The following is a 22,060-nucleotide window of genomic DNA, read 5'->3' as shown; positions in this document are numbered from 1 at the left end:
ATCGCACGCGGTGTTAGTCAAACTACCGTGTGCACGTAGTAGGGCGACGGCTGATAAAGGTGCCACGGGTCGCGGGCTCCGTGTATAGAGAACGACGCGGGACCGTGTCAAAGTTAGGCTCTGGTTCCGTGGACTGGCTTTGCCGTTTCGCTACCTCTTAGATAGGATATTAGAAACTAACCAGACAAAAGTTTATTACACCTCAGTTAGAGGAACTGCGTTGTTATTTTTATATCTACTTGCCTTTGTCGTTCTAGACCCTCGAACCATACGACCCCGATAGAACCACAACATCAGGTTCTCACCATATACAGCCCAATCCTAAAAATTTCATTATTTTTATTTTATTAATTTTTGTTATTTGAATTATAACACCTGTTTCATTAATAATTAATTTTGGGTACATTTATCTATTTACGATTTTTAACGATTTAGTGGATTTTTTCAAATAATAATGCTCGTAGTTTCTATTTTGGATAAAGGGGATGCAACTTTTTTATCTTAACGGCCCTTTATATTAATAATTTAATAGTTTAAACACCGTAATTAATAATTTTTTTGGTGTATAACTTGTAATTATGTTAATAATAATAATAATAATTTTGATTATCCAAATGAGGTTGCCGACACTAATTAGTTGGTAAGTGGCATTGAGTCGTTCATGTATTGTATAAATTAAAATAACCTCAATACGAAAATAAGAAAAACAGCCCGCACAATCGTTTGTGGAGAATGCTTAGAACGATCAAAATGCTAATAACAGTTAGTAGCCGATATAATTAATTGAATTGATGACTTGACGCAGAGTCGATGTGTACAGAGAGGTATCACGAAGATGACTTCAACTTATATTTGCGGCACTTGCTGGACTTGGTACCAAACGGTGTCAGTCAGTCAAACTACCATATTCATGTAGTAGGGCGTCGGCTTAAAAGGAGGCGCGGAGCTCCGTGTAACACAAAGCGACGTGGGACCGTGTCAACAACTTTATAATAAATTTACTTATTGACTCTTAATTAAAAAAAAATTATCTCTCGGAAAAATCTGCCAGTGAAACTGTTAAAACTGCAGTGTTTTGATAATCTAAATTATTTAAAACAAATATAATAAAATGTATTAATCAATCATTCCGATACTGTAAGTGTTTACACAGTAAATTTACAAAATAAATTTGTATTGATGTACCTTTTTCATTGTTTTTGTAATATGCGACATTTATTTAAGTTGTTTCTGTGTATTTATGACATGAATTATATTATTAGTTATTTATATAATATACAGAATGATTTTCTTATCATAACCCACTCATGTACTTGGAGAATAAAAGTACTATAAACATTTTATTTTTTGTTTATCTTCAGGTACACATTAATCTTGAATTATTAACTATGTAATACTTTTTTAGTTTATTCCTTGTGGCTTGTAGGGGTGTCAACTTTTTTTTTTTAATTGAAACACATATTTTGAATTTAATAAAATGTTTGAGTTTTTAATTTAATAGTAAATGATATTTGAATTTTTAATGAAATTTTTAATAAATACGCTTTCTGTACACAAAGAATACCTATTGATAGTCATAATTAACTATACACACCCCGTGACAGTGATAGCGACATCATAAAAGAACAGTTAGCTACCTGTATTTGTAATCATTCGTGTATTATATATGTATATTAATTTAAAAAATTGAAACTTAAAGTTTTATTTAATAAGGCACAAGGGATAATCTTAAAAAGTATTACATAGCTAATAATTCAAAAATAATATGTAACTAAAGGTAACCAAAAAAGAAAATGTTTGAATTATAATTATTCTGGAAGTAATTGAGTGGGTTATAAAAAATTCACTCTGTATTTCAAAGTCTCATAAGAATTAAAAAACTTTAATTGAAAATGTCGTATTAAAATATGACATTTTCTGTATACAATAGCGTTTTGAAATTGTTTGATTTTATTATTTTTTTCCGTTCAAAAATAAATAATGAAACTAAAGTTAACTTAATATAAGAAAACGTAAAAGTGACTATATTTCTTATAAAATACTTTTTTTAATAAACCAAATATTGATTAAAAATAAGTCATTATATTCAATAAAATTCTTCCCCAATTATATACTCGAATACTATTTAGCCATTTTTAAATAAACTATTAAACCAGTGCTTGCATTAAGAGAGTGTAAAAAATGCACTCGCATAGGGCATTGTGTTTTAAATATTTTATAATTTGCACAGAGCCTCGCAAATTATAACACCGAATCGGCATTAAACAATTACTTTAATTAAACTTTATTATAAACGTTATAATTAGAAGCGTAATTCTTATAGGTATAACACATAGAAATAAAAATTGTAACACATCAATTATTGAAAATTATTAATACTTCCAAGTTTAAGATAAACTTTTAACTAATATTTTACCTAATTCACAAATTATTTTTATGTTATCGATCAATGTGATAAAAAACATACTGCTAATTATACTTGATCATTAATTGAGCAGAGTTTGCTTGACAAAGAGCTAATTATTACTAGTAAAAGATCTTTTTCAATGAAATTCTAAAAAGCGCGATACGTAGGCACTTCACTTTTCTACTGGTAGTCGATATTTTATGAGAGTAAAACCAAACAATAATAAGACCTATTTTGCTCTTCCTTCGACAAATTTGTGTGTGTATATAAATAAATTGTTACAACATCAGAAGCCGGTGTGAATACAAGGGGAAGTATAGGAGCAAAGCTCCTTACCAAAAAAAAAAAAAAAATCTTTGAAACAGCGATTAAACCCAAAGAAAAAATGAAATACATCCGTTGTAATACATATGCTTAGAGATGGATACTATTGGTTTATATACTTGATTATATGTAAAACTAAACATCATAGGTGATAATGAGCAATTCTTTTAAATTATCTTTGGTATTGAGTCTATGTGCTTTTTGTTACGTAATTCAACTATTTTAATAGCTTTTAAATTAATAATCATTATTAGTGATGCAATTTTTCTACCATGATATACACGGTATTACTAATATTGAAAAAAAAGAGATCATGCTATGATCTATGTTTCTTATCTGAGTTATAATAACAGCAGAAGTAAAAAAAGTCTGTTTCTTTTAATGATAATATAAAATACAAAATAAATATACTTAATTATTTCTCTATTATATCTGGTATTACAAATAATAATCATGAAATATATTTCATATAATGGTATTTGTGAACAGATTTCAAGAAGTTTTATTACACTGCGCAATAATAAAAAACTACGTTGGTTTTTAAAAATTACTTTGTAATAGTAATATTACATTTCCTACAATAAGAATTCATCACTTGCAGCTAATATTAATTGAAATAAAAAATATTTATTTATAACTAAAATGTAATAAAAATATTTAACTCAAAAACTACAAATAATCTAATAAAAAATCGCGTATACATATCTCGGGAACAATAATACCTTCCTTCAAGAATTTAAAAGTTTATATTCTTCTAGGTTGGTTTCAGCACGCCCTGAAGTAATACTTCACGGTAGTTCCAAGATGGTCCACACTTATGCCGGTCGTGAAATAATAAAAAAAAAAAAAGGTTGGTTTCAGCAGAAATAGAGTGTTTCATATCGATTAAAAAAACATAAGGTGCTCAAATTTATAAGATAAATTTAATTAAAAAAATAAAGTTATGAAAAAGTATACCAAGAATATCATGTTATATAATGAAATATCAAATATTTATAAAAAAAAATGATATATTTATAAAACATTTTTTGTACATCAGTCGTATTCTAATAAAAGGCTTTAAACAATCTTTTGGAGCGTTGTATTTCTTTGATAACTATTTAGTTAATAAAATTACAACTGATTCGTTAAAACTGTAATCATTATGCCTCGTTTAAGTTTAGATACAAACTTGCCAACATTAAAAATACCAAATGATTTTTTAAGTAATAGTGGAAAAATACTTTCAGATACACTTGGAAAAGGGAGCAAAGTGAGTAAAAATATGCTAGTAATATTTTATACACTTAAAAAGTGATTTCTACTACATAACTTATATTTTTTAAATTCTTGAAATTTTTTTGCCTATTTACGCAATATTCAATGTAGTATCAAGAATAATTCTGATAATATAATAAAAAAATAAATATTTTGTTAATACAGTCCATTGACGCAACTAAAAGGCTAAAGAGCTTAAGCCATCAAAAATTTAAGTAATTTTAATTTATGTATAAAAGTATTTTTTATTTGGGGATAACTAATTTTAGACTGCTATTCAAGTTACGCCTTTGATTCAGACACTAAATAGCTAAGATTTGAAAGAGAAATTGAGGAATATTTTTTTCAAAAGGGAGGGGCACTTTAGAATTTATTTTTAGGATGTGTGAATTGAATTTTTCCGACTGTTGGCAATATATTTGCTGACTTATATATTTAGTAGTGAGTAAAATAATCCACGAATTATTCTAAAAATGCCAACCACTAATAAGTTTAATTAACGTTTGGGAGTCTGACACCCTCCACATTCCTATTAATCGTTCCCAATTAAAGGTAATATTTTCAAAACTATAGTGTATACATCTGTCAATATTTTTTTTATTTTTAATCATAGTTAAATATACTAAAAATAAAATTAAAATTATCATAGTAAGTATTGCAATTTAAGCATCTTAGGATTTCAAGTTTAAATATTTATAATTTAATGTAATAATACAGTAAAAAATCTCTATTTTTTTCGTTTAATAGCAAACAAATTATTATAAATTATGTACTGTTTTAAATAATAATATCTCTGATCTACACCTAAATCAATGTTGAATAATTATATTCAAAGATAATGCAGAAAAGTCCACTATACTAATGAGCCGTGACGAAATATTAAAAATTATTTACAATTAGTTGTCAATACCTATATTTGTTCATATATTTCCACACTAATGTAATTATAGGGGATATGGGTATGATATACCCCCACGATAAAAATAACTATATGGCAAAGATACGACTTTATTCTTTTGGGGAGATTTGAACAATTTTCTTATGCAATATTCCAACGACAAAATCCTAATAAAGCCACTGTGCTTTCAGTATTATTTTCAGTGACCTATCCAGTGTATGGACAATTTTTAAATTACACTTTGAAAGTAATATAAATGATTTTTTATTTTATTTAAAATTATTAAATTTAATTAAACATAAGAGCATAAGTAAATAAATAAACAATATTTTACTTTTGCAATTTTTATTTATGTTACCCATTTAAAAACAATACTTCGCTAATTAAAAAGAATACAACTTAACATTTTATTTTTATTGGGTTTAAAACAAAACAAGCTTGAAAAATGTCCACGAATTTAGTTTTAATTAAACTGATAAAAAACAGATATAAGTTTATTCACTTGAGAGTTTGACGTCGGTTAATTAGTAGTTAAATAGTAAAAAAGTCTATTTTATTTTGTCTCTTCTGTAAAATTTATTAACTTTTCTGTGCTATTCATCTTTAGTACAGGTAACAAATTTAATTAATTATTTTTACAATATTTAAGATATTGCAGATTTTAAGATAAGGAATATTATAGCATAGTCACAGCTTATGATCCATCAACAGCTATCTATCTATAAGTAGCTGTAACTACAATGATTTTGTTCTAAATACTGAGAACAAAAATTGGATTACATGGTTTTAAATAAAATATTGATTGTTATTGAAAGATTAATAAATATACATTTTTTTTGGCAATAATATAAATTAGTAATATTTATCTAAAACAATTTAATATGTCAATTAGCAAAAAAAATTCATTTGAAAACGAAGTTGGGAGAACAGTTTCCCACTTACAAGTGATTTTTTTATATACCGAATAACCGAATGTACTTACAACTAAATTGATTTAAAATTGGATCGTCACTAAATAACAATTAACCTTAAAATAATCAGAAGTGTTACCCTCTTACTCTATTAGTAATAGGATAATTAATAAGTTTCAATGTCATAAAAGAGTCAACTTTTTTTATTTTATTAAAAAAGAGAAGTAAAGTAATTACAAATTTTTTATTTCAGTATTGTGTAACAACAGTAAACGCAGGTTTAAAAATGTATGTTAGTTCTTCAAACGAACCATGTGGATTAGTTAGTGTTACCTCAATTGGTAGTATAGGTCCAGAAGAAAACAAAAAACATATTACAGCCATAACTGACTACGTTCAACAAGCTACAGGAATACCTAAAAACAGGTAAATATAATACAAATAGATTTGTATTAAATTTCAAAATTAATATTTCAACATAATTTTGAGGTGTATTAAAATATTTTCAGTGTAATTAATTACAATAAAAATCAATATATTTTTTTTATTTACATGGTTGTTTATTTTGCACATTATGTAACAAAATTAAAATTTTATTATGAATTTTTGTATTCAATAACAATTATCATACACAAAATTAAAACATTAAATTTAAATTATTTAAATTTAATGTTATGCATTTTTCTTATTTAATATATCCTAATCATGTTAGAAATTTAAAAAAAAACATCTTGCTTCAGTAGATATAAAATTAATTTTAAAGTTTTGTTTTAGATTTTTTCAAATTTGAATTTTTAGGGTGTCATTTAATCTTGTTCATTTTATTGTAAAAATTTGAATAATTTATAAAATTTTGGAGGCAGTAACGTATTTTCAAAAAAATTATGTTTGAAAATAATACTAATTAAGGATAGCGTTCACGCTACTTTCCTCCTCTACGATACTTAAACAAATAATGTAATTATTCAATAATAGTATTCTGCAGAACTCTTGTAAAAATACTAATTTTATGACTAAAATTTGAACGTGGACAATTAATTTTAAAATATTCAGTTTATTTATCATATATATCTATATAAATTAGATTAATACCGCATATTACAATCAAATTGTTTTACTATTAAACAGTTCATAGTACAAAGTGTATAAAAAAAGTTCTAACTTTGTCATGAAACAATTTCTGTAAAACCACAAGACATTGAGACAGACATTTTTAGTTCTCTAGTTAAGAAACATATTTTTGAAATTGAATAATTCATGTGTTTTTTTAATATTTATTCTAATTTTTCTATTTATAGATTATTTGTATTTTTTCAATCAAATACACCTGATAGTACTGGTCATCTTGGAACAACATTCCATCAATTATACTTTGTTGAAAAAGGAGTTCGACTTTAACTTAAAATAGATTGAAAAATATATGATATTGCATTTGTAAATGTATGTTGTTAATTTAAAAAATAATTTCAATAAAAAAATAACTAAATATTTATTAATATGTATTTTAATATTTAATTGTCGCCTTAAAATAAAAAAGTATCTTGTAGGAGGACGGTTTAATTTAATTTTCTTCTGCATTCGTGTAAGAAATTACTAACGAGATAAAATAAAGCATTAACTAAGCTCTAAATTATGAAAACATGTAAAAATGTTTAGTTTTTAATTTTTCTTTTTTTTGCTAATTTTGATGAAAACCACAAATCCTTTAGAAATATTACTATAGATTGTAATAACTCTAACAGTTAGTTCTATCAGGGTCGCATTTAGAAATTGTACAGGGGTACCAGGAATGTCATTTGGGGAAAGGCAACTTGGGCATTTACCCCAATCTAATTTTTAATAAAACTGGGGCCTGTCAATTCGCACTCATACTGATCGCGCCATACTTTGAAAAAGCTCGTTCATTGTTAAAAAACAATTTATAATAATCATAGGAATATAGTGAACATTTATTTTCATCCGATGAAAATGACGGCTAATATTACTAATTTAATTTTCATTATTTATCTAAAAGTTTTTTCATAGAAAGTTCCGTAGGAAATTATTTATTTAATTATCGTCAAAGTGATTCTGTTAAAAAGGTCTGGATAATTGTTATATATAGTGTAATATTGTAATTGTGCATATGATGGAAAAAAATTCAAACAAATTTTTTCTTATAATTATTTTGCCCAATTAGGTTTAGACATTTTTGACAAATATTCTCTTGATAATTTGCTATTTATCATACATTAGTTCTCATTTTTTTCGAGTACAATTTAATATTATTCATCATTCATAAATTTTATCTTTAATAATTTATATCTATTAATAGACACATAATATCATATAAGAAAGTATGCGTTAGTAAATGACCTGGTAGTAAAATTTTCTTGATAACTACTATAAAGATAATTTATGACTTATTAAAACTAATTAATGTTGTCTACAGTATAATTAATGATGAATTCTTATACATTAAATCAAAATTATTGAACAATAAAAATGTAAACGGTTTTTAATTTTAATACAATTTATAAAAACAAAATTTTTTGAAATTTATTTTTCTATCTTATCATCAAACTAAAAATAGGGGTTTCTACTAAATAAACTAAAATTTAAGTTTTTTATCCATAAAGGGATTAAAAAAAATATTTAACTATTTTGTTTGGTTGGGTTTGGTTAGTAAACCCCTAGATGCGACCCAGAGTTCTATAGTATAGAAATAACTGTTCACTTAAAAGCATCTCAATTCATTTTTCGTTAAGTTGAAGATTCTAATAAAAAAATATTCTTTTTCCTCGCCTTAATATATATATTTATTATACAAGAATATTGAAAGTATAATATTGTGTGAAGTAGTAACAACTTATCACCACACGAGAAGAAGCCCTCAAAATAAAAATGAGACAGATCTATTTATATCAAAATAAATAATTGTTAATAGTAGACAAGTATATTGTCAAGTATTTACTTATCTTATTTATGTCAATTAAAGAACTATAAACTCAGTATATATTGTATTATTTAACTTGTAGTAGTACATAGTATTAGTAGCACAGGTGTACTCAACATTTTTTAATAGAAGGCTAAAACTAAGAAATATCCTTATCACATTTTTAGCCAATTATATAAGAAAAGTATTGATTTAGTATGATCAATGAAAGCAGGGCTTCGTCTTACTTTAGACGCAATTTGAAAAAAAAAATTTGGAAGGATTTAAATTAATTTTTCTTCTCTTTAAAAATATTTCTATATAAATTTAAATGTAATTTTCATTATTTTCGGAAGGTCTACAATAGAATTAGAAGAACTAAGTCCCTTCTAGACTCCCCAAAATAACCTAATGGATACACCATTCACAGTATTCATGTAAAATGACAAATGTCACTTAACATCAAGACTTTGATGATTTAAATGTCTTGATAAGCAGACAATTACCCTCTTATCAATAATGATTTATTTTGCTATAATTCTTTTGAACTTGTAAGTTCTAATGTAGAGTAATTGAAAAAAAAAAATTAAACACTATATATTAAAATACCAAATGTGTTTACTATGAAATATAAATTGTATTTTTTAAACAAACTTATGTATAATTTTAAATGAGATAACAATGTTTTTCAAGCCATACAAGTATATTAATCACTTAAATTAAAGTAGTGTTATATAATAATTCATAAAAAGACTCAATTCGGTATGTTTGCCAAATAGTCAGCAACTTGTTGCTGGTCTAGTTTTTCAAATATTATTTCATTATTTTTGTTTTTACGACAAACTCCAACTTCAATGTTATCTGCTGTCATTTGTCCTTCAAAGCCTTCTTTTAATGCCAAAATAGCAGTATGAATTGCATCTTCTAGTTCTAAATCTTCTTTATACCTAGTTTTTATAAAATGCTTAAAATGAGTAAAACTTAACATTGTTGGAATTAAATTCCTTTTTTTTTACATATAGGTAGACAATTTTTTTTTTCAAATTTTATTAGTTATAAATATTTTTTGATTTGTCTTTTATGAATTACTTTTTAGAATTATCCCTTATAACTTATAGGGATGCTAATTTTATTTTTTCAAATACAACATACATATTTAACTAGCTTATAAAATATAAACGATGACCACTTTTGGACGAATCATGTGGAAATTATTAACAATTTAAAATATAGACTAGAAGTAAAACGTGGTTGCACCTAATTTTATGCCTAGGTATAAAAATGAGAATATTGATTTACTTTCTAATGACTAATCCAAAGGTTGTTATCAACCAATAATTTTATAAATTAGATAATTTTTTATATTACAAGCTAGTTAAATATATATGTAGACCTCTGAAAATGTTTTCAAATTTTACCTGATAATTAAACATTATTGGGTTAAATTAATTGAATTATATTATCTATATTATTTTAAATAAAATAAAACTTTTTTCAAAAAAAAAAATTTTTTTTTATGGAAATGAATATATACTAGGAATAAATCTTAGTTTAGCATATTATAACACACAAAATTTCTAAGTTGTTTGTTCAACTATAATGCCAACCTAATTATAAAATAATGAGTATTCAAATACTTGCATACATCCTAACAGCAAATTATACAAGTTGAAGTACAAATATGCCATTTTCACAAAAAATTAATTTAATTAATATTATTAACAAAGAAAATCAAACGATTAAACACTTTTTTACCTTTTTTCTAAAAATAATTTACTATTGACATAGTTCTTTCCCAGAGCTGTTGCTTTCCATGCAAAATATGCTCCAGAAGGATCACATTGGTAAAGTTTAGGTCCAGTCTTATCCCAACCACAAACTAATAATGAAACACCAAAAGGTCGCACACCACTAAAACAAACATTAATTACTTATTTTCTAGATACTTTAATTCAAATATAATTATAAATAAAATGAGTAAATTAAAAATTTTCCTGGAAGTTGAATAAATAAAAAATTTATAGCTCCATGGATAAAAATTATACAGTATACGCCTATGTCGTAAAAAAGCAATTAGCTATCTGTTATTATGATTGCCAGTATATCATACATTTGAATTCAAAAATTGGATAATTTACAGTAATATATCTAATAAAGGCATAAAGTTAGGTTAAAGATTCAAATGCCATTTACTATTAAAAGAAATTTCAGATATTTTATAAATTAAAAATACGTATTCCAATTATAATATACAACACAATAATTGTGTTATAATTATTATACAGTAAAAACTACCTATATAATATTTTTAAAAATTGCTGATCAGTACAACATTGCATAAAATATCAAGAAGTAAAAAGCTTTGGTGTATAATCTATATTTTAATTCATAAAATATTACCCAGATTGAGTATATTCTTGCATCACACTAGCCACTTCTTGAACTAACAAAGCAGTAGGAATTTCTTCTAAAAACTTCAATTGATATTGAGCAGCTTCTTTTCTTGCTTTCCTAACAAGTAGTCTATAATCTGGTCCCATACCTAGAATAGAAATTACATATAGTGAAATTGTATACAAAGAATAAGTCTAGATAATTTTTTTTAAATAAAAGAAAAGTTAAAGAAAATAATCTTTTCCTGTTGGCTACTTTTTTTCCTTTTCCCCATCTCTTATTTTCTCATCTTTGTTACACTCATTCTCTGCTCTACTGTTTTATCAACCACCCAACACTCTGAATCATACAACTTAGTTGATCTCAATAGTTGGAGTTATTTTATTGCATAACATACCAGACACTTCTCTCCACTTTAACCACCCACACTTATTTCTGTGTCTTACATCCTTTTCAATACCACCGTTCTTTTGCACAACTGATCCTAAATACTTAAAACTTTCTTAAAGCTTATTGTCATTGATCTCTTCATTCTGCTTATCTTGTGTTCTTCTTTGTCAAACTTGTACTATATATAATCTGTCTTACTCCTACTTTTTCTTAAACCCTTTTCTTCCAGAACTGATCTTCACACCTCTAGCCTTTAATTAATTTCTTCCCTATTTTCTCCTATTAATTCATAAAATATTACCCAGATTGAGTATATTCTTGCATCACACTAGCAACCTCCTGAATTAACAAAGCAGTAGGAATTTCTTTCTAATGTGTAAGCTACTATTATAATATTTTTGCTAGCATTTTAGTTTTATTTTTTTTAAATATACTTAAAAGTCAAAATATATAATAGTTTATATATGGTATTAACGTCTAATGAGTATTTATGAGTTTATTGTAAATACAATAAAAATAATAACACTAAATTTATTTCTTATGATAGGTCAAAACTAATAATTTATTTACTCAAATGTTATATTTTGAAGGTATGTATTTATTTTATTGATAAGACATATAAAGAGTACTCTTTGATATATTGATTTAAATATTACAGGTAACATTAATAGGATGAGATTTAAAAAACTATTATCATAAGAAAAATATTTGACTTACCACTGTAGACCATTCCAATATTGGGTGTTATTTTTTGAACTTTTTCTACAGTCGTTTCATACAATAAAGATTTACGTTTGTTTTCAGTAGCAACCACTACACCATTAGACGCTACAAATAAAATAATTTAAATAAAATTTTTTTTCACTAAAAATTATAGCTTAATTTCATTATAACTACCATTATATAAATGTGTTAAAATATTTTGATTATTTACCAATAATGTCATTTTAAGTTTATTTAAATATTAAAAAGAATTATTATTCTTTAAAATTAATTTTGCTCTGTAAAATTAAATAAAAAACATTTTACTTCTTAAATATCATATAAATATAAATACAATACAAACTCATCTTCATGTTTTGCATTTGATACATTAATTTAAGAATAAACTGTTGTTAATAATTAGTCTAATGATTATTGATAATGATAATGTATTATTTTAACTTTACATAACTTACATAAATTAACATATTTACATTTTTTTAATTAATATGAAAATTATTACTCAAAAATGTACACTATTTTTTTTAAATTAATGAAAGTCAGTATTTTATATAATCTATTAAATAAAAGGTAAGCTCATAAATAAACATATATAATTTTTATTGAATTATAAGATTTTACAGTAAAATTCTCTACACTAACTATAAAACCATAATAACTGAAGTAATAGTATAATAGTAATTAAAATAATCAAAAATAACAATTTTAACATTACCTTTAATTCCCACCGAAGCTGCTCCAGCTGACACTGCTGCTAATGCATATTCTATCTGAACTAATTTTCCTGAAGGGCTATTAAAAAAAATATATATACACAATATTAGATTTATGAAAGGTAAGAATAGAAATAAGAAAATATCAATATCAAGAATTTTCTATCGAATTACTCTGAAGACTTGTTAGTACAACAAATTTAATTTACCTGAATGTAGTTAGTGAAAAACTATATCTTTCATTAGCCATGATTTTTTGTAGGTAAATGAATGCACAATTTAAAAAAAAACTTAGGTTTGAAACTCAGAAAGCAAAATGTTATATGATAAAGTTTTCAACTAACAATTACTAAGCGGAAAATTTGAAGTTCGAATAGATAAGTTTGAACAATAATATTAGTTTGAGGTTAAGAAACAAACATATAACAGTCCAGCTGACGTCATGATATAAAATAAAAGAATTGATTTTGTGATAATTGATAAGAAAGAAAATTTTTTATTTTTATTGATTTTATTTTATTAACAACAATTTTTAAAATTAAAAATTAATTTTTGAGAAGGATCACAATATTAAAAATAATTTTTATTGATTAAAATATTCAAAAATGATGAAAAATTTAAAGAAATTTGCATCTCAAAATGTTTTGGCGCCTAACCACTTTATAAATCTAAAGAATGATCAATATAACTACAATGAAAGTGATTGGCAAGTCTTACAAAAAAAATTGAATATCTCTTTTATAATTAATTTTACTAGAATTAAAATTGTAGTTTATAAAATTTTAGCTTCGAAATGTAGCTAAGAAGCTATTAATATTACTCTGACGTTATTTCTGTATTAATGTATACGAATCTACTAGACCACTTTCATTCAACAATACATCATAGTATCATATAACATATTTAGTTAGAGGAATCAGTGTCAATATTTTTAAAAATTCAATAACATCCCTATAATAAAAGAAAATGTCCTAACAAATTGCAATTATAGTCTTAAAATCTTCAATGACAATATTTTTAGTTTTATTTAATATTAACTTTCTTAAATATGGGCAGATCAATGTTATGGGGAATACTTTAAAAATTTACCTTACTGATAATATACATTTTTTTTAAATTGATTTTGTGCTATTATAGGTTAATGGTAGCAAGCAATTGGTATTTTTGGATTTATACTTGGACTTTAATGGTTGTTGCTGTTGTTGGTCTTGGAGTAACAATATCATTAATGGTAGTTTTAAGATTTACTACTAGTATGGAGAGCATTGAATTTCTTACAGATAAAGAAATTACAAAACTTATTGGTAGTATAGATTTGGATAATCTATACAAATTAGATGGTAAATTAGAAGGATTCAAGAATATTCCAGTAGAAATTGGAACTGAAAATAATTTAGTATTTATGCATGTTGTGGATCCAGAAAATAAAAGTTAGTTACATATTAGCTTAATGAGTATAGATGAAATTATTAAAAATTTAAATTTCTTTGATTAGTATTAGTAAATAATAATTTTGTTTTTAGGTATGGAATCAGCAATTGAACTAGGATTTGGTAAAACACTAGTCAAAAATGTTGATTCATTTACTGTAGGTGATTTCAACAAGCCTATTTTTACTACATCATTTCCTAACTTTGGTCTTCCTGAAGGAGTTCGTCATTTAGATGTCGCAACAGCATATACTAATCGTATCGTAAGCCCAATAAATGAAACTCTTACATTAAGATCTTCCAACTATACTAGACTTAAAGGCAATGAAGGAACATTTATTGATGGGTCAAAAATTAAATGGTCAGCTGATGGTGATATATTTCTAAGATCAGTCAATGGAACAGTGATTCTGAGTTCTGATGGTTTATATTTAGATGTTCAAAATTTACCAGTAGTCTTATCAAATAAATTTGCTGCTCATCAGTTTAAATTGTGCATTTGTATGCCTAGTGGTATGATTTTTCGAGTTCCTGTACCTAATAATTACAACTCATACATGGCTTGCAGTATGATTAATTTAATTGATGATCATCCTTGTGCATAATTTGGTATGTATACCATTTAACATCTAATTAAATTTATAGAAACTTTGTTTTTTATATTTTATAATATAAATACAACTACATAATAAATTGTGTATAATATAAATAGTATAGGGTAATTGATTTATCATTGACCACTAAATTTCTCTAATAATAATAATTTTTAGGTCCATCTCTTATCCTTTATAAAGGTATTAAAATTATTTTTTTTTTTAATAGCAACATAAATATTAAACTATCATTAATGTTAAAAAATGATCCAATTAAAAAAATGACTGTTCGATGACAATTTTTTAGACCAGTACTTCGAAAGTGTTTAACATTTGAAAATATAGATTGAAGTAGAAGTGTGATTAATGTAATTTTATAATCGTGCATTTCTCTGCTATGCTATACCTCAAACCCAGGTATAAAAATATGCCTAACCCTAGAACTACTCGTTTAAAAGCTGTTATCAACCAGTCATTTACTCAATTAGACCATTTTATAATGTTAAAAATAGTTAAATATTTATATTGCTATTTAAAAAATATAGTTAGTACCCTTATAAGGAATAAGGGACTTAAAAATTTTTCAATTACTTAAACTTCAGTAAATAAATAATAGTTAACAAATTTAAGTATTTTTTTTTTTTTTGAGAGATTCTATTAAATTAATAATTAAGTATTTTTGGTTTCAGAACAATGTAAGACACTTCAAAAATCAAAACTAGAATTGTACATATTAAATGTTCGCATAAATCTAAATCCTTGTTAAATAAATAATTGGTTTTAATGTGACATCATATTTTTCCTACATTGAAGATTTAATTTTTAATTTAATTTTATGATCATACTTCTTGGTTATCATTATGTATGTTAAATACTATACTTATATGAGTTCAGTTTTCACTAAAACTTTAAAACATCATAAAATGTAATGATAAAAATTCATTAAGTTTTTTTTTTACTAATACAACATACATTGTTATTACTATTAATAAATTATTCAACACTTAGTTTTATTTACTACATATGCTGAGTTAAAGTCTACTGAAGAAAACTTTTTTTAACATCTCTAATTAAAGTTTTTCCTAGAATTATGAGTGACTTAGCATAAAAATATCTATTTTTTAACGTTTAATGACTTTTCAACTGAATAGAAGTATTTAATCAATATTGTTATTTAATTGTATAAACTTAAAAAATTGTTCCCATTGAAATTTAATTTATGATTATTGTTTTATAGTAAATAGTTGACTAATCCTTATTAAGAACTTATTTTTTATTTTTATAGAATTTATTATATAATTAACAATATATTGTCTACATTTTTGTAAAAGTAATTTTCTTTACTTATAGTTATTTATCATCTAGTCTTTTTATCTAGTCACTTACTTTAATATAGCTAATTAATTTTATTAATAAGTTTTGTAATGTTAAAATCTGTTATATTGAAATTGATATTACAATAAACATATATATGACATGCTATATTCTTTGTGGACAATGTTTAACTATAAATTAAAAATAATGTTCACTTAAAACATTAGAATATCCTCACATGTTTTCAATTTTACATAAAAGGGAATTGTGTATTTAATCTTATTTAAGTTGAAGTTGTTTTATTTATATTTTAATAATAGATTATAACCAAAACATTGTTTATGGTTTTTTTAAAGAACTTTATTAAATAATAAGAATATTATTTAGAAATATACATTATTTTAACATAAAAGTAATTAATTAATTACTTAAGTTCACATAAAGAAAATCAGTTGTCTATTTAAACAAAAATTAAAACTAGTCAAATTACATAGGTAAAAAAACTTAATATTCTTACTTAAATCTCAATCATTACATAGAGAACACTCTTTTTATAAATATTTAAACAAAATTAAGAATATTAATTAAAAAATCCCTTAAACAAACATCACACAAAATTTAAATTTGAAATACCAAGTAAATTGAAAAGTTTTAGGGTGCCAATACAAGTGTTAAAATAAGTCATTAGAAATTAACATGATTCGAATTCTCATGCATTTTCCATAACAACTTCTTCACTTTCTCCACCAGCAGGGTCAGCTTCTTCAGAAGTTTCCTCTTGCTTTTCATACCCTTTCTGTAGTTCTCCCAAATTAATACCATTCACCGATTTTAATTTTAAAATATCTGTAATTTTAAATACATGATTATGTTTTAAATCCATTATTATTTTTGGTAATTTAGTGACATTAAATTGAGCCTACATTTTTGACAATTTTCAGGAGAGGCAAAAAAATGATGTATTATTCAAAATTTATTTAAAATGATTTTTATTAAAAAAATGTTTTTTAAAATACTATTAAATAAATAAAAAAATTCACAATGTAACTTCTTTTTTCATATATGTTAAGTTATTTATAACAATTAAATATTAACCATAAGAAATCGACAAAAATTTTAATACATTTTATTTTCATAAAAAATGTAGTTACATAGCGAATTACTACAAAGGTAACAATATTATATAAAATTTATATTATATGGTTCTAGTAAATAATATATGTTACTTACTATCATTTCCATTAAGTATTGCTATGAAACCACCATGGGCCATAACTCTAACTAAATGTTGAGCAGTCATACACAACAAATCTTGCTGTTCTAATGTTAATAAATTTTGTATTCTAACACTTCCAGTTTCACATGGATCTATAATACCTGCTGAACCTGGAAGAAACAGTCCACCCGCTAGTAATTGAACTACTCTTCTGTATGCTATTTGAATAGGTAATGTTTGCTTGTTGTTCAATAATGAGCGATGTGCCTAAATTAAAAATAGATTTTATCACTATTTAAAATATCTAATTTTAATTTATACACAATAAAATTTACCAGCAAATCAATCATCCATGGATTTAAGCATTGTAACCCACTAAATCTATTCCGCAAATCCTTAAGAAGTCTTACAAGCATTTTGTTTGATGAATGAGATGCGTTGTCATCAAACCATCGGCTATAATCAAAAAATCATAAATTTAACTGTAAGTTAATTCAAAACTTCGTAACTTTATTATTTATATATTTATTATACAAATCTTTAAAATTAAATAACCTCGCAGAAAAAGATTTTTTATACACAGTTAAATTTTAATAATATATGATATATCTATCACAATACTCAAGATTTTTTTATTAAGTTATATTTATTACATAATAAATACCTGTGTCGAATGGCACTCATGTGTAACTTCATTGCATTTGCATCTAAGTGCAGACCAGAAGTAAGTTTCTTAAGATTAGCGGCTATAGTTGAGATTAGAATACGTACAGTTCCATGAGAGGTAATGACATCAAATCCTGTATTATCAGGTGCCATCAGAACATCTTAAAAATAAAAAGTATCACAAATTTAACTTAAGCTATTTTGAAAATTAAATCAATTATGTTATACATTTATTTTATAGACAATAATTGTATTGCAGTGGATCAAGATACTACCCACATAATTAATGGGCAATAAGTCAAAATAGCCAATACAAAAATTATGAAAAATATTTTAAAAGAAACCTAATCTAAATTATGAGTACCTTGTGCTATATTTATGCCAGTTATATTATTTTCTTTAAAATCAGAAATTATACGTTGTGATAAACTAATAACACTTTCTTTAGTAGGTAATGTTTTAAATATGACAACTATATCAGCTACAGAATGGCCTTTCATAATAGTAGCCTTTTTAAATGATCCAACTACTCTAACTTCTTCAATCTAAAAAAATTAAGAAGATATATTAAATTAAAAATGAAAAAAAAAAATGTCTTGATTTTTTTTTATAAACTTACAGATACTTCTGTTTTACCAGGAGAAATAATAATGTTATCTAATATTGATTGTATTTTTGTGACAACTCCCAATAAAGCTGAGTGGTCATCAGGGCTTGGTGTCAAAACTTGTGCTCTTTTCAATAAAGCCTGGTGGTAAAATTATAATTTATTATTTACATTAGTTCTTAAAGATAATTATAATGAATAGTTATAACTTACAGCATTAAAGGCTGACTCTTCTGTTGTATGAGCTCCAGGTTTTACTCGCGGAAAAGCTCCTTCACACAAAACAATGTCAAATGGATGTCTAGGTACTTTACGATTTAAGTATGGCGAAACTAAAGGTCCGCCTAATGGAGGCGGAAATCTGTTCATATTCATACGTCCACCACCACCTCGAACCATGATTGATATAATTTGTATTAATTAATATCAAAATTTCAATAAAGTTAAAATGACACTAAAAATTTAAATACAAAAATTTCTTTGTGAATAATAATCAAAAAATCAACTCGGTGTTTACGAATGATTCATAAACAATATTATTGATAATAGTGTAATAAAAATATAGTAAATACTTATACATAAAATAAACCTAACCTAAATTATTAATAAATTTTACAATGATACAAGTTATTGATATTTTCATGGAAGAAATCACGTACTTGTGTGACACTTATCAATTATTTATATATATATATATATATGTATTTACATTGTGCATATTATGTACAATGAACATAAATGTCTTTCAACTTTTGTGAGGCGTTATGAATTTTTAATTTCATTAATATTTTTACTCTTGATTAAACATTATAATGATATTACTCATTTTGACGACAAATCATTACATGACTTTTTGATCTTTTATGTTAGTTCACCCTAAACCTAATTTTTTTTTTAAAGAAAATCTTAAGATCATTAATTAATGTGTGCAATCCTGTGAATGTAAAAATAATGGGGTTATATTGATCATTATAATATTCAAAATATTAGTATTATTTACAATGAAGAAAACATAAAAATAATTTTACATATTTAATCATATTAAAATTTAATATCTGATTTTATATACAATTTTTAAAATTCGTAATCGTTACAATTTGGTTGACTGGTGCTGACAATGCTAGGGTCTAGTTCCCTGTAATCGTTCCGCAGCGTCTCTAAATCTTCCCTAGCGTTTTGAAACTCTGATTTCTCCATACCTTCGCTTTCATACCAATGAATAAATGCCCGTTTGCGAAACATCAAATCGAATTTATGGCATAAATTAGACCAAGCTGCCTCAACATCCGTCGTATTGGACATCATACACACCGCCCGACCGCAACCGACCATATCGTCTCCTCCGGCAACACACGCCGGCCGTCTAAAGTTAATTCCTACTTTAAATCCGGTTGGGCACCAGTCTACAAACTCCAAATGTTTGGTGTTCTTTAGGTGTGCTATGGCATAGTTGATGTCTTTAGGAACAACGTCACCCCGATATAACATACAGCAAGCTATGTACTTTCCACTGCTACCTGTAGCCATTTGTTTATTGTCCAACCGAAACAGTTGATTACCTTGTTCAAAACAGCTGGCCGTTATTTCTTTAATAGATGGATATTCGTGAGCTGACTTTTGAGTAGACACAAACGGTGCGTACGCTAACAAGGGAAAATGAATACGAGGGAATGGCACTAGATTTGTTTGGAATTCATTGATGTCCACATTAAGCGAACCCTGAAACCGAAGAGACGCTGTAATAGAAGACACCACTTGACTAATGATCCGATTGAGGTTTGTATACGTAGGCCGTTCGACTTCCAGTTTGTTCGCACTTATGTCGTAGATCGCTTCGTTATCTACCATAAATGTACAGTCAGTGATGTCCAGCGTTTTATGGGACACGAGTACGGAGTTGTATGGTTCGACAACGGCCGTAGACACACGAGGCGCTGGGTAAACAAGTACTTCGAGGTTGCTCTTTTTAGAATATTCTTGTTTCAGACATTCAGATAGAGCGCCGGTTAAACCGGATCCTGTTCCGCCGCCCATCGAGTGGAACATGATGAACCCTTGGACGCCGCCACATGTTTCTGTGAACATACGTATTGTCTCCATTACTTTGTCCACGTATGGCCGTCCCTCCGTATAGTAGCCGCGGGCGTAATTGTTGGCTGCGTCTTCTTTGCCGGATATCAATTGATTTGGATGAAATAAAGTTCGATTTCGGCCAGTCCTTATCTGGTCTATCACCGTCGGTTCCAAGTCGACCATCACCGTTCGTGGCATAAACTTTCCGTTGTTGGTTTCCTTGTAGAAAGTCGAATTCTCTGTGTCACAACTAGTCAACTTAACGTGTCCGTCTTCTCCGATTCCATGTTCGACATTATAGAGTTCCCACACGGCGTTGCCCATCTGTACGCCAGCTTGTCCAACGTGTATTGTTATTACTTGACGTTTGTTTTCCATTACAAGTTTTTAGATTTAAAAAAAATTTATTGAATTTAAAAATAATTTACCGTTAAAAATATAATAAAATCGTTCACAGAATAAATTTGTCTATGGTTAAAAATCACTAATAATTTTTAAAATGTATTAAAATTTAACTGAACGTGTTGTTGATTTTTTGTCTCTGAACAACAATCGCATAGTGTAGATTTTGTTTATTCAATAATTTTTAAGCCAATTTTATTATTTTTTGAAATTTTAAATACAATATTCTTTTTAATTTATATTGTTATTGCTATATTCGTGGCTTTAACTGTTTCTTAAAATAACGTTTATCTCAACCCAACATTAGGTTCCTGTTTCACTGATATGATATATAATTTTAGATTTTAATTATACAATAAAACTAAAGCTATATAGAAGAATATCATTTGTTACATTAATTTATTTTTACAAATTTTGTTATGCTATCATTATTATTTAATACATTTATATTTATATGAAATTCAAATTCAAATTAAATATTTAAAAATATCTAATCAGATAAAATAACACACACAAGAGATTTTTTTGCATATTATAGGCGCCGAGTTAAAATGTTTTTTATTAAAAATAAAGTCGAAATAAATTATACAACACTATAAAATAGTTATCAAAAAAATTTGTAACATGTACTTGAACAAAAATGTTCATAATAATTTTACGATTTTATTTTTTACATTTTTAACTTTATAATGATATAACTTATTGAAAAGTGTATGGATCAATATAATTTTTTAATGAGAAATAATATTTTTTAATAATCCCTTTTTCATTCGACATACTTTATCTTAATCAGGATATTAATAAGGAACTAGCAGATTATGTAGCTTT

General features: G+C 25.6%; 5 protein-coding genes across 5 annotated transcripts; 2 read left to right on the top strand and 3 right to left on the bottom strand.

Annotated features, from left to right (window-relative positions):
• The first annotated feature begins 3,777 nt into the window (after positions 1-3,777).
• LOC126897022 (macrophage migration inhibitory factor homolog) lies at positions 3,778-7,289 on the top strand. Its single transcript, XM_050670363.1, has 3 exons — positions 3,778-3,983; positions 6,051-6,223; positions 7,096-7,289. Exons 1-3 carry the CDS (start codon positions 3,876-3,878, stop codon positions 7,193-7,195), a joined length of 381 nt encoding a protein of 126 aa, XP_050526320.1. The 5' UTR covers positions 3,778-3,875; the 3' UTR covers positions 7,196-7,289.
• A 2,020-nt stretch (positions 7,290-9,309) lies between these two features.
• Positions 9,310-13,306, bottom strand: LOC126897017 (proteasome subunit alpha type-2). The gene is made up of 6 exons (XM_050670357.1): positions 13,141-13,306; positions 12,934-13,010; positions 12,213-12,323; positions 11,112-11,253; positions 10,467-10,622; positions 9,310-9,658 (listed from the first exon to the last, which is right to left on the bottom strand). Exons 1-6 carry the CDS (start codon positions 13,179-13,181, stop codon positions 9,466-9,468), a joined length of 720 nt encoding a protein of 239 aa, XP_050526314.1. The 5' UTR covers positions 13,182-13,306; the 3' UTR covers positions 9,310-9,465.
• Positions 13,307-13,418: 112 nt separating this feature from the next.
• On the top strand, positions 13,419-16,349 carry LOC126897008 (beta-sarcoglycan). The gene is made up of 4 exons (XM_050670330.1): positions 13,419-13,637; positions 14,069-14,361; positions 14,455-14,970; positions 15,644-16,349. The coding sequence occupies exons 1-3, from the start codon at positions 13,537-13,539 to the stop codon at positions 14,964-14,966; spliced, it is 906 nt and encodes a 301-aa protein (XP_050526287.1). The 5' UTR covers positions 13,419-13,536; the 3' UTR covers positions 14,967-14,970; positions 15,644-16,349.
• Positions 16,350-16,684: 335 nt separating this feature from the next.
• LOC126897007 (interleukin enhancer-binding factor 2 homolog) lies at positions 16,685-19,303 on the bottom strand. Its single transcript, XM_050670329.1, has 7 exons — positions 18,971-19,303; positions 18,770-18,898; positions 18,515-18,695; positions 18,149-18,311; positions 17,820-17,940; positions 17,499-17,751; positions 16,685-17,114 (listed from the first exon to the last, which is right to left on the bottom strand). Exons 1-7 carry the CDS (start codon positions 19,154-19,156, stop codon positions 16,978-16,980), a joined length of 1,170 nt encoding a protein of 389 aa, XP_050526286.1. The 5' UTR covers positions 19,157-19,303; the 3' UTR covers positions 16,685-16,977.
• A 496-nt stretch (positions 19,304-19,799) lies between these two features.
• LOC126897001 (tubulin alpha-4 chain-like) lies at positions 19,800-21,208 on the bottom strand. Its single transcript, XM_050670322.1, has one exon. The coding sequence runs from the start codon at positions 21,206-21,208 to the stop codon at positions 19,832-19,834; it is 1,377 nt and encodes a 458-aa protein (XP_050526279.1). The 3' UTR covers positions 19,800-19,831.
• Positions 21,209-22,060: the final 852 nt, after the last annotated feature.

Source organism: Daktulosphaira vitifoliae, unplaced genomic scaffold, assembly GCF_025091365.1.
Source record: "Daktulosphaira vitifoliae isolate Bord-2020 unplaced genomic scaffold, ASM2509136v1 Scaffold_1, whole genome shotgun sequence".
Classification (NCBI taxonomy): Eukaryota; Metazoa; Arthropoda; class Insecta; order Hemiptera; family Phylloxeridae; genus Daktulosphaira; species Daktulosphaira vitifoliae.
Note: the sequence above shows the minus strand (reverse complement) of the source record. Positions and strands in the feature narration are given on the sequence as shown.